The 12,730-nt window shown below is 47.8% G+C and overlaps 1 protein-coding gene across 1 annotated transcript in view; it reads right to left on the bottom strand.

Moving 5' to 3' along the window:
• Window positions 1-12,730, bottom strand: part of LOC144481838 (protein lifeguard 2-like) — a 37,213-nt gene that overhangs the window by 15,254 nt on the left and 9,229 nt on the right. The window contains exons 3-5 of the mRNA XM_078200991.1: window positions 10,558-10,622; window positions 3,965-4,018; window positions 2,703-2,753 (exon numbers count right to left, since the gene is read on the bottom strand). Of these exons, the coding sequence (XP_078057117.1) occupies window positions 2,703-2,753; window positions 3,965-4,018; window positions 10,558-10,622 (170 nt within the window). The remainder of the gene's footprint in view (window positions 1-2,702; window positions 2,754-3,964; window positions 4,019-10,557; window positions 10,623-12,730) is intronic.

Here is a 12,730-nt window from a genome sequence, read left to right as displayed (position 1 = left end):
GGAGAGTTATAGAACAAAGATCTAGGAGTACAGGTTCATGGCTCCTTGAAAGTGGAGTCACAGGTGGACAGAGTGGTGAAGAAGGCATTCAGCATGCTTGATTTCATTGGTCAGAACATTGAATACAGGAGTTGGGACGTCTTGTTGAAGTTTGTTATTTTAGTTTATTTATTAGTCACGAGTAGGCTTACATTAACACTGCAATGAAGTTACTGTGAAAATCCCCTAGTTGCCACACTCCTGTCCGGGTACACTGAGGGAGAATTTAGCCTGGCCAATGCACCCTAACCAGCACGTCTTTTGGACTGTGGGAGGAAACAGGAGCACCCGGAGGAAACCCACGCAGACACGGGGGAGAACGTGCAAACTCCACACAGACAGCGACCCGAGGCTGGGAACCGAACCCAGGTCCCTGGCGCTGTGAGGCAACAGTGCTAACCACTGTGCCACCGTGCTGCCTGTTGTACAAGACATTGGTAAGGCCACACTTGGAATACTGTGTGCAATTCTGGTCACCCTATTATAGAAAGGATATTATTAAATTAGAAAGAGTGCAGAAAAGATTTGCTAGGATGTTACCGGGACTTGATGGTTTGAGTTATAAAGGGAGGCTGGGTAGACTGGGTAGACTTTTTTTCTCTGGAGCGTAGGAGGCTGAGGGGTGATCTTATAGAGGTCTGTAAAATAATGAGGGGCACAGATCAGCTAGATAGTCAACATCTTTTCCCAAAGGTAGGGGAGTCTAAAACTAGAGGGCACAGTTTAAGGTGAGAGGGGAGAGATACAAAAGGGTCTGGAGGGGCAATTTTTTCTCACAGAGCATGGTGAATGTCTGGAACAAGCTGCCAGAGGCAGTACTAGAGGCGGGTACAATTTTGTCTTTTAAAAAGCATTTAGACAGTTACATGGGTAAGATGGGTATAGAGGGATATGGGCCAAATGCAAGGCAATTGGGACTAGCTTAGTGTTTAAAAACTGGGCGGCATGGACAAGTTGGGCCGAAGGGCCTGTTTCCATGCTGTAAACCTCTATGACTCTAGTTGTGTTGGAAGGAGTTACAGGCGGATAATCTATCTGTTTGGCCATGGTATGAACTCACCTTCTGTTGGCCATCAAGTCCTGAGTCCTGGGGCGGCACGGTAGCACAGTGGTTAGCACTGCTGCTTCACAGCTCCAGGGACCTGGGTTCGATTCCCGGCTTGGGTCACTGTCTGTGTGGAGTTTGCACATTCTCCCCGTGTCTGCGTGGGTTTCCTCCGGGTGCTCCGGTTTCCTCCCACAGTCCAAAGGTGTGCGGGTTAGGTTGATTGGCCATGCTAAAATTGCCCCTTAGTGTGTCCTGAGATGCGTAGGTTAGAGGGATTAGTGGGTAAATATGTAGGGATATGGGGGTAGGGCCTGGGTGGGATTGTAGTCGATGCAGACTCGATGGGCCAAATGGCCTCCTTCTGCACTGTAGGGTTTCTATGACTCTATGGGACTCAAACCCGGAGCTTCTGGCGTGGACAGGCACACTAACCTCTGCACCACCAGTCCTTCCTTCATTTATACAGGATGGATATCCAAGTATTTCTCCAGGGCAGTCTTTCCTTTCAACAACCAGATGGTCAGTTTAGGACCACAGAACCATAGGAAAGCTATGATGGGAAAAGAGGCCATTCAGCCCATCATGATTGCACTAGCCGGAGAATAAAGAAACAGTCGCTCATTTTAATCCCATTTTCCATCACCTGGCCCATACCCTTGCAGGTTCCAGTAGACCCAGGTTCCTTTTAAATAAGTTGACTGTTTCAGCCTCAGCATTTCACCAATTTAGGCAGTGAATTCTTCACCCAAAGAGTGGTGAGCCTGTGGAATTCATTACCACAGGAAGTAGTTGATGCCAAAACATTGAATGTATTCAAGAGGCGGCTGGATATAGCACTTGGGGCGAATGGGGTTAAAGGGGAGAAAGCAGGATTAGGCTATTGAGTTGGATGATCAGCCATGATGGTGATGAATGGCGGAGCAGGCTCGAAGGGCCGAATGGCCTCCTCTTGCTCCTATCTTCTATGAATTCCAGACACCCACCACCCTCCGTGAAAAAGTTTTCCCTCATGTCACCTCTAACCTTTCTACCAATCACCTTAACTCTATGCCCCTTGGTAACTGCCCCTCAGCTGGGGGAAACAAGTCTTTCCTCTCTACCCTATCTAGGACCTCATAATTTTGAACACCTCAATTAGGTCACTCCTTCACCTCCTCTATTCTAAGGAAAACAAACCTCGCCTACCCAACCCCTCCGTCCAGCCCTGGCAACCTTCTTGGGAATCTCCTCTGCACTGTCTCCGGAGAAATTCTGTAATATAGTGACCAGAACTGTGCACAAGACTCCAACTGTGACCTCACCAGCATTTTATGAGTGAACTCATCGTGAATGATCTCGAACATGAAGGAGAAAGAAAGCGTAAAGAGGTTAGGGAAAATATTCAAACTTTCCTCTTCCCAATACATTGCAAGGATTCAGACGGCGTTACGAACGCACCTTCTGTGGTCAAGTCCTGGGGTGAGACTTGAACCCAGAACTTCTGGCTCAGAGGGCAAGGATACGACCCACTGCACCATAAGATCTTCCTAAGTTATTACTGTTGATTTGAATACTTAATTAAGTTGAATGATCAACAGTGGAGTGTACAAGTTCATTTCTGCCTAAAAATAGTTACCTTGGTCCAGGGCAGCAGGCCAGGGTCATATAGGTCACAAAGAAGATTGCGCTGTGAATAGGAAAAGAGATGTTAAAGTGATTGAAGCAACAGTGTTAACAGCACAGAAGCAGGCCACTCAGCCCAACTAGTAATATTCAGAGTCCACACGAGCCTCCTCCCATCTCATGTTAAGAAGCCTCACAACGCCAGGTTAAAGGCCAACGGGTTTATTTGGAATCACGAGCTTTCGGAGCGCTGCTCCACTCACCCGATGAAGGAGCAGCGCTCCAAAAGCTTGTGATTCCAAATAAACCTGTTGGACTCGAACCTGGTGTTGTGAGACTTCTTACTGTACCCACCAACGCTGACAACTCCACATCATGGCTCCTATCTCATGTTATTCTTCCACTTTGTGTACGTTAATGTCCCTTTAAGAAGTGTTTTTGTTAAATCATGATCTCTGCAGCTCTCACAGTCAGTGTTTCTCAGCTCACAGTCTTAGGTGATGTCATTGGTGGGAGGCGCAAAAAAAACTGTGCCTGTCAGGTAACAAGGGTTGTTTTTAGTTTTGTTCTGGCTGCAGCGTTCGAGGCATAGAAGTCTCTCCCTCTGATTGTATTTTGAAAGTTTTACCAGTTAGCTGAAAGCATATCTTGTTTGCCATTCTGCAGTCAAGAATCTGTGCTTTGGTGTTTTGATTATAAACTGTTCTAAGTCTCAAGAGCATTTGACTGCAGAATTCAACTAAAGGCCTCGATCTCAGTATCACGTGAGCCTTAGTGTGTGCTATGTTTAACCTGTGAAAAGGTCTTTTGTCTGTGGAGGTTGGGTTTGAGTGGGACAGCTTATATATATTCATTAAGAGTTATACATTATAGTGGCTGTTTTGTTTTTGTTTGTAATTGAGAAAAGTTCTGCTAATTTTCTTACTATACATGTTAACTATATTCTTAAATAAACTTTGTTTGTTAAAAGCTCCCTAGTGGGTCACTTGAATCGCATTTGAAGTGAAGCATCTCATGCTTATTCTGGCCAAATTCAAGATGCAAAAACTTCAGACAGGCTCTATAAAACACTAACCTGAACCATAACAGTGCTTTGCGAGCTTCCTCGTAAATGTGCTCTGGGAACCATATTTCTTCCCTCATAAAATGGCTATATGCGTCGACAAATACACATTGGCACACACACAAATACACAATTGTACGACACAGGTAAGGAGACAATTGTGCACACATATTAACAACATAGGAATCGGGACATTATGAATTCACACTTACTATGAAGCCCAATACCAGCCAGGATGTGCCTGAATGTAGATCTTGACAGGGTCGCTGTACAGAAGGGGTTAAAACAAAAACCAAGTGAATACAATTTCAGGAGTGGGCAACCTGGAATGAGAATGCAGGAGAGACTCCTCCTTTAATTGGAGGGTAACTTGACTCACGTTGAAGGGGAGAGCCGGTCTCTCTGACTGGCACTGCTCACCCAATCGCAAAGCCAGAGCATAAGTGGGCTGCGAGCTCATGGCATCATGAACCCAGGGGCAAACCGGGCACGGCAGAGTACTCACCATGTCACCCTTTCCTTGAGCAATGTACACATTGAAGACACTGAGGGTCAGACTCGTGCCCGCTGAATGGAGAGTGGCTCCACAGGCAATGATCTAATCTCTCGCTGGCCTCCCCCTCGGAACCCACCGAGTTTTCATTTCAAGAAGAAATTGTCCACCTGTTAAGCCCTTCTTACTTTTCCAGAAATGTCATTTCTGTGCCCAGCTCATTTCCTTCCCCCGTCCCCTTCCTCATTCTTCTCCAGTTTCTTTGTGCCAGGGAGGTAAGCATGCACAAACTTGCCACTTGGCACCGGGCACTGGCACCCTCAAATGCCCACATGGTGAGTATAATCTTGGCCACGCCAGTCGCGATAGGAAGCGGGGTACAGCACAAGTGCGGGTTAGAAATCGCTCAAGGAGGAAAGGGCAAATGAGCCCTTTCTGTTCCCATTCTGCTCCCAGCTAGAGGAGCTGCCAGAGTCAGTAGTTCAAAGGAGGTTGCGGGCATGCCATTTGGGAGAGAATTTGAATGCATTTGGGAGCCCTGGCTTGGAGAAAGGGCTCACACAAGGACATAGGTAGCCGTGGACAACTCAAGCCACCTCTGGGTCCAACGGAAGTTGGTTTGTGGCTCACGCCAAGGCTTTGCTTTACGATTTAACTTCACAATCTGGCACAGTACTGAGGGAGTGCTGCACTGACTGAGGCAGTGTAGAGGCAATGTTACCATTGCGTTGTGCCCATTTTCGGGCGCGACGTGGTAAAGTGGGGCGTAAAGCGCTCAGCGCGATTGGCACCGGTTTTCACGACCGGCGCCATTTTACGAGCGCAGGATTTCCGGCACGATCAGCCTCTCGCCGAAAATGGGCGAGAGGAGGGTTAATATATAAATGCTGCTTAACATCTGCTTAGCGAGCCCGGCTCTCGCCAGCGAGGAATAGACATGCTCCCCATGAACGAGGAGCAGTCGACTTGGCCTCGCTGGTGGAACCGGCGGCCATTGAAGCCCCCCCGAGGAGGCCGGGGGTAAAAATGGTAAGATCGCCCCCTTGTGGCTTCAGGCGCAGCGCGCGGAGGATTCGCCTCTTCACCATCAGCAAAGGTGCGCCATATTCTTTCTCATGTTGTGAAGGATCCCACGGCACTGTTCGAAGAAGAATTCCCCCAGAGTCCCAGCTCAACATTCCTCCTTCGACCAACATCGCGATGTGACTGGTGGGATCTTGCTGTGCCTAACATGGCTGAATGGTATTTCAGCATACAAATGCTTGGAGTATCGTTGTGCGCCGTAAAAATCCACAACATAAATGGTTAATCTTTTTGAAAACTGCCCATTTGCGCACAGCAGTTGAAATCTTTGATAATAAGAATTGTAGATTTCTTCAGAGATTAATATATCCTCAGCTATTCCCAACCCAAGAGCTCACGAGGATATCGTACAAGGCTCAAATCCCACACAGCGCGTGGTGAGCTGGTCTGACCACATCGTGAGAGGGCAACTCTTGAATCTCACTTTTCCTGGTAACATGAACTTTAAAGGTTTATTTATTAGTCACAAGTAAGGCTTACATTAACACTGCAATGAAGTTACTGTGAAATTCCCCCAGTCGCCACAGTCTGGCGCCTGTTCGGGGTCAATGCACCCTAACCAGCTCATCTTTCAGACTGTGGGAGGAAACCGGAGCACCCGGAGGAAACCCACGCAGACACAGGGAGAACGTGCAGACTCCACACAGACAGTGACCCAAGCCGGGAATCGAACCCGGGTCCCTGGCGCCGTGACGCAGCAGTGCTAACCACTGTGCCACCGTGCCGCTTTACACAGAGTCACCGGGGCTGCATAAGCTTAAAAGGTATCTGGCCACACGTACGAAGGTGGCAAAGGTCAAAAATTGTTGGATCGCAAAGTGGGTATGCCATTGCCTGAGGTAGAAGCACGGAGGATGGTCTTGTTTGCCACAATGGGCACACTTCTCAAGAAGAAGGCAATGCCCCAGGAGGTGGTAGCCGGACTCAACAGAATCCATGGATGCCACATGTTAAGGAACCTGGCAAGGCAAGGTTACATAATAATACCACATGCCACGCAGTTGGCCCAAGGCTATATGGAACAAAGTTAAAGTTAAAACTTTATTTATTAGTCACAAGTAAGGCTTACATTAACACTGCAATGAAGTTACTGTGAAATTCCCCTAGTCGCCACACTCCGCCGCCTGTTCGAGTACACTGCATTTTAACACTCGTTCAAACCTAAAAGGTTTGATCATCGTATCTCATTGTATCAGGAGACGAAGGAAATTTGGCATTTCAGCTACGACTCTCACCAACTTTTACAGATGCACCATAGAAAGCATTCTTTCTGGTTGTATCACAGCTTGGTCTGGGCTCCTGCTCTGCCCAAGACCACAAGGAACTACAAAAGGTCGCGAATGTAGCCCAATCCATCACGCAAACCAGCCTCTCATCCATTGACTCTGTCTACACTTCCCGCTGCCTCGGAAAAGCAGCCAGCATAATTAAGGACCCCACGCACCCAGGACATTCTCTCTTCCACCTTCTTCCTTCGGGAAAAAGATACAAAAGTCTGAGTTCACGTACCAACCAACTCAAGAACAGCTTCTTCCCTGCTGCCATCAGACTTTTGAATGGACCTACCTCGCATTAAGTTGATCTTTCTCTACACCCTAGCTATGACTGTAACACTACATTCTGCACTCTCTCCTTTCCTTCTCTATGAACGGTATGCTTTGTCTGTATAGCGCGCAAGAAACAATACTTTTCACTGCATACTAATACATGTGACAATAATAAATTAAATCAATCCATACCCGTACTTAAGTAGGGCAGGATTTAAGCTACTTGCAATTGGAAGCCATGACCCGCTTACAGCTTCCAAGGGCTTCACATTGTAACACAGACATTGTTGCGTACTGACACCCAGGACAGGCTCCAACCTGAACATATCCTAGCCGTTGGCGATCTCTGTACTTTGGGAAGAGCAACAACGAGGGGCAGCAGAGTCATACGATTCAGTGAGAAATGAAAGTGCAATCCATGTGGTTTGGTGCGCCAATGGCCCATTCCATAGAATCCCTACAGTACAGAAGGAGGCCATTCAGCCCATCGAGTCTGCACCACAATCCCACCCAGGCCCTATCCCCATAACCCCATGCATTTACCATAGCTAGTCCCCCTGACACTAAGGGGCAATTTAGCATGGCCAATCCACCTAACCAGCACATCTTTGGACTGTGGGAGGAAACCGAAGCACCCGGAGGAAACCCACGCAGACACAGGGAGAATGTGCAAACTCCACACAGACAGTGACCCAAGTCGGGAATCGAACCCGGGTCCCTGGCGCTCTGAGGCAGCAGTGCTAACCACTGTGCCACCCCCTCATGAGGTATTACAGAATGTACACGTTTATTTAATCTATTTTTTCCTCAGGGCTGAGGCCTAAGCAAGGCGAGTGCACAACATTCGAACATATAAATTAGGAGCAGGAGTAGGCCATTCGGCCCCTCAAGCCTGTTCCGCTATTCTTATTCATTGCTGGGACATGGGCATCGCTGGCTGGGACAGCATTTATTGCCCATCCCTAGTTGACAGAGGTCAGTTGAGAGTCAACCACATTGCTGTGGCTTTGGAGTCACATGTAGGCCAGGCCGGGTAAGGACGGCAGATTTCCTTCCCTAAAGGGGACATTAGTGAACCAGATGGATTTTTCCAACAATGGGTTCATGGTCATCAGTAGATTCTTAATTCCAGATATTTTTTATTGAATTCAACTTCCACCATCTGCCGTGGCGGGATTCGAACCCAGGTCCCCAGAACATTAGCTGAGTTTCTGGATTAATAATCTAGCGATAATACCACTAGGCCATCGCCTCCCCATAGCTGATCTGATTGTGGCTTCAATGCCAGTATCCTGCCTGCCCCCGACAATCCTCAACTCCCTTGTTAGTCAGATTTCTACCTCTGCCTTGAAAATATTCAACGGCCCAGCCTCTGGGGAACAGAGTTCCACAGACTGGTGACCCTCAGAGAAATAAAAAATCTCCTCATTAATTGGGAGACCCCTATGTCTAAACTGTGCCCCGAGTTCTGGTCTCTCCCACAAGGGAAAATATTCTCTCAGCATCCACTCTGCCAAGCTCCCCCCCTCAGGGTCTAATGTCAAGCTCCCCCCCTCAGGGTCTAATGTCAAGCTCCCCCCCTCTGGGTCTAATGTGTCTCAATAAGATCACCTCTCATTCTTCTAAACACCAATGGGTACAGGCTCAACCTTTCCCCAATATAATGGGTGCAGGCACATCAAAATGCAGGAAAATCCTGTCGCTACCCTCTCTTGGTGCCAGTTTCTCACTTTCTCCCTCAGCTCACAGGAAGCACGAGTGTCAGACAACTGAATATTGTCAAGATAAACGAGGAAGGACTACTGCCCTGATCATTGGACACTGCATCACATGGTGTTCTGGTGTCGTCAAGAGATTTCAGGCTTTGTTACAAGACCATAAGACATAGGAGCAGAATTAGGCCACTCGGCCCATCGAGTCTGCTCCACCATTCAATCATGGCTGATATTTTTCTCATCCCCATTCTCCTGCCTTTTCCCCATAACCCCTGATCCCCTTATTAATCAAGAACCTATCTATCTCTGTCTTAAAGACACTCAATGACCTGGCCTCCTTCTGTGGCAAAGAGTTCCACAGATTCACCACTGAAGAAATTCCTCCTCATCTCTGTTTTAAAGGATCGTCCCTTTAGCCTGAGGTTGCACCCTCTTGTTCCAGTTTTTCCTACTAGTGGAAACATCCTCTCCACGTCCACTCTATCCAGGCCACGCAGTATCCTGTAAGTTTCAATAAGATCCCCTCTCACCCTTCTAAACTCCAACGAGTACAGACCCAGAGTCCTCAACCATTCCTCATACGACAAGCTCTTCATTCCAGGGATCATTCTTGTGAACCTCCTCTGGACCCTTTTCTTGTTAAACAACCGCAGCAAAGTGTCAGGGGGACTAGCTAGGGTAAATGCATGGGGTTATGGGATAGGCCTTTTAATTCAAACATTTATTGAGCTCATTATTCAAACGGGGGTGGCACGGTAGCATAATGATCAACACTGCTGCCTCACAGCGCCAGGGACCCGGGTTTGATTCCCAGCTTGGGTCACTGTCTGTGTGGAGTTTGCACGTTCTCCCCGTGTCTGCGTGGGTTTCCTCCGGGTGCTCCAGCTTTCTCCCACAGTCCAAAGATGTGCAGGTTAGGTGGATTGGCCATGCTAAATTGCCCCTTAGTGTCCAAAGATGTGCAGGTTAGGTGGATTGGCCATGCTAAATTGCCCCTTAGTGTCAGGGGGACTAGCTAGGGTAAATGCATGGGGTTATGGGATAGGGCAGACTCGATGGGCCAAATGGCCTCCTTCTGCACTAGGATTTCTATGATTCTATGATTCTACTTGCAACTCGGCCAACGTTGTCTACCTGATACGCTGCAGGAAAGGATGTCCCGAGGCATGGTACATTGGGGAAACCATGCAGACGCTACGACAACAGATGAATGAACACCTCTCGACAATCACCAGGCAAGAGCGTTCTCTTCCTGTTGGGGAGCACTTCAGCGGTCACGGGCATTCAGCCTCTGATCTTCGGGTAAGCGTTCTCCAAGGTGGCCTTCACGACACACGACAACGCAGAGTCGCTGAGCAGAGACTGATAGCCAAGTTCCGCACACATGAGGACGGCCTCAACCGGGATCTTGGGTTCATGTCACACTATCTGTAACCCCCACGACTTGCCTGGGCTTGCAAAATCTCACTAACAGTCCTGTCTGGAGACAATACACATCTCTTTAACCTGTGCTTAACCCTCTCTCCACTCACATTGTCTGTACCTTTAAGACTTGATTACCTGTAAAGACTCGCATTCCAACCATTATTTTGTAAATTGAGTTTGTGTCTTTATATGCCCTGTTTGTGAACAGAACTCCCATTCACCTGATGAAGGGGCAGCGCTCCGAATGCTAGTGGCTTTTGCTACCAAATAAACCTGTTGGACTTTGGTGTTGTGAGACCCGAAACAGAACATGTTCCCCAGGGCTAATGGATTGAGGACAAAAAAAAATGCAACACGGAGAGGAAACAATTCTAATATGAATGAATAACTTCAATTCAAACCACAAGAAGTACACCTTCCCATTTGCTATTGCCTCCCAGTCGAACCTTCCATATTCCACAGTCACTTTGCACACACACAAGTGCTGACTTAACCTGGAAACCAGCACTGTGTTAAGACAGAAGCAATAAATAGCCTCCTACCAGAAGGTGAACAGGGCAATAATTCCGGCAGTGAAGGAGAGTTGAATCATCAGGATAATATAGACCTGCAAGAGGGAATAACAAGGCATCAGCCTCTGGCACAGGGTATTAAGGACACAAGTAACAGTAGCTTTTAAAAAGGGAGAATTGGATAAATAATGAAAGGGTTTACAGGGCAATGGGGAAAGATCAGAGGAGTAGGACTAATAAAAAGATGTATTTATTATTATCACAAGTAGGCAAACTCCATACAGACAGCGACCCAAGCCAGGAATCGAACCCGGGTCCCTGGCGCTGTACAACTTAATACAAACTTACCAATGTCACACAGGAGGTTGGTTAATTGTTTAAAGATTATTTATTGATGTCACAAGTAGGCTTACATTAACACTGCACCTCCACATGGGGAATAGAAATTGGAGGGAATGCATGCTGTTCTACTCTAGGGCGCCTCCCAGTGTATCCAGAGAAGCTGCATAATGGACCAATATTTAAGTTTATTCGTGTCACAAGTAGGCTTACATTAACGCTGCAATGAAGTTACTGTGAAAATCCCCGAGTCGCCACACTCCTGCACTGAGGGAGAATTTAGCATGGTCAATGCGCCTCTTTCAGAGGTGCATTGTGGGGGGAAACCGGAGCATCCGGAGGAAACTCACGCAGACACAGGGAGAACGTGCAAACTCCACACAGACAGTGACCCAAGGCTGGAATCGAACCTGGGTCCCTGGCACTGTGAGGCAACAGTGCTAACCAGTGTGCCACCCTAAGTTTGAAGACATAGTGGAGGATTGCTCAGCGAACTTACTATAAAGATTTGACAGCTATTGTTAACAGGAAATTATTGCTGCGATTCCTTCACACTGCGAGCTAAACTGAAAGCTACTCTGCACAGTGTCTGTTTACATCCTCACTCCTTATTCATTGCCATATTCTCTCTCTCAAAGGAATATCACAACATCCAGTACTTCTCAAACTCTTTCTCAATGTCACCCTGTTTTAATTGGGTGGGGGGAGGTTTCATCTCTTGGGCTGAGAGGGCCTGGCTTCCATTGCTGTCTGAGCGAGCCACCCACAATCTTTACTTGCGATCCCACAGGTTTGGGGTGTGGGGGGGGCGGGGGGGGGGGGTAGTGGGGGGTCACAACCCCCAGTTTAGGGAGCCCTGACTTAACCCATCCTTCAAGCACACCAGGCATGTTTAAGAAAACTTTTCCAATTTTGATGCAATGGATACCGTAAAATTGCATTCCAAAGAAACCAAAAGGAAAATAACTTGACGAGGAGACGGCTTGCTTTAAAAAATTAAAAGAATGTTTAATGCCCCTTAGTGTCCAAAGATGTGCAGGTTAGGTGGATTGGCCATGCTAAATTGCCCCTTAGTGTCCAAAGATGTGCAGGTTAGGTGGATTGGCCATGCTAAATTGTCCCTTAGTGTCCAAAGGTGTGCTGGTTAGGTGGATTGGCCATGCTAAATTGCCCCTTAGTGTCCAAAGATGTGCGGGTTAGGTGGATTGGCCATGCTACATTGCCCCTTAGTGTCCAAAGATGTGCAGGTTAGGTGGGTTGGCCATGCTAAATTGCCCCTTAGTGTCCAAAGATGTGCAGGTTAGGTGGGTTGGCCATGCTAAATTGCCCCTTAGTGTCCAAAGATGTGCAGGTTAGGTGGATTGGCCATGCTAAATTGCCCCTTAGTGTCCAAAGATGTGCAGGTTAGGTGGATTGGCCATGCTAAATTGCCGCTTAGTGTCCAAAGATGTGCAGGTTAGGTGGATTGGCCATGCTAAATTGCCCCTTAGTGTCCAGAGATGTGCTTTCCTGCTGGGCCCAAAAATCTGGTCGCAATTTGTGGAGAGCGTCTGAGCAAGAGCAACTGTAAGAAACCCGCTCACGAGGCTCTGTAACTCGGGGAAGGTCAGAGCTGTGTTTGGGCAGAATGACAGGGGCAAAAGACTGAGGAGATTCAGCTGTGTTGTACCCTCCTGCGTAACCTGCTCGCACTCAAAAGTACCGCAATCTTTAAAGCCATGTAATCGATTTCATCAAATCCCTACAGTGCAGAAGAGACCATTTGGCCCATCAAGTCTGCACCAACTCTCTGTGAGAGTATCTTACCCAGGCCCTCCCCTGCCCTATCCCTGTAACCCCACACATGTAGCATGGCCAATCTCCC

This window comes from Mustelus asterias, chromosome X, assembly GCF_964213995.1.
Source record: "Mustelus asterias chromosome X, sMusAst1.hap1.1, whole genome shotgun sequence".
Classification (NCBI taxonomy): Eukaryota; Metazoa; Chordata; class Chondrichthyes; order Carcharhiniformes; family Triakidae; genus Mustelus; species Mustelus asterias.
The sequence above is the reverse complement of the archived record's forward strand: the minus strand, read 5'-3'. Positions and strand labels throughout refer to the sequence as shown.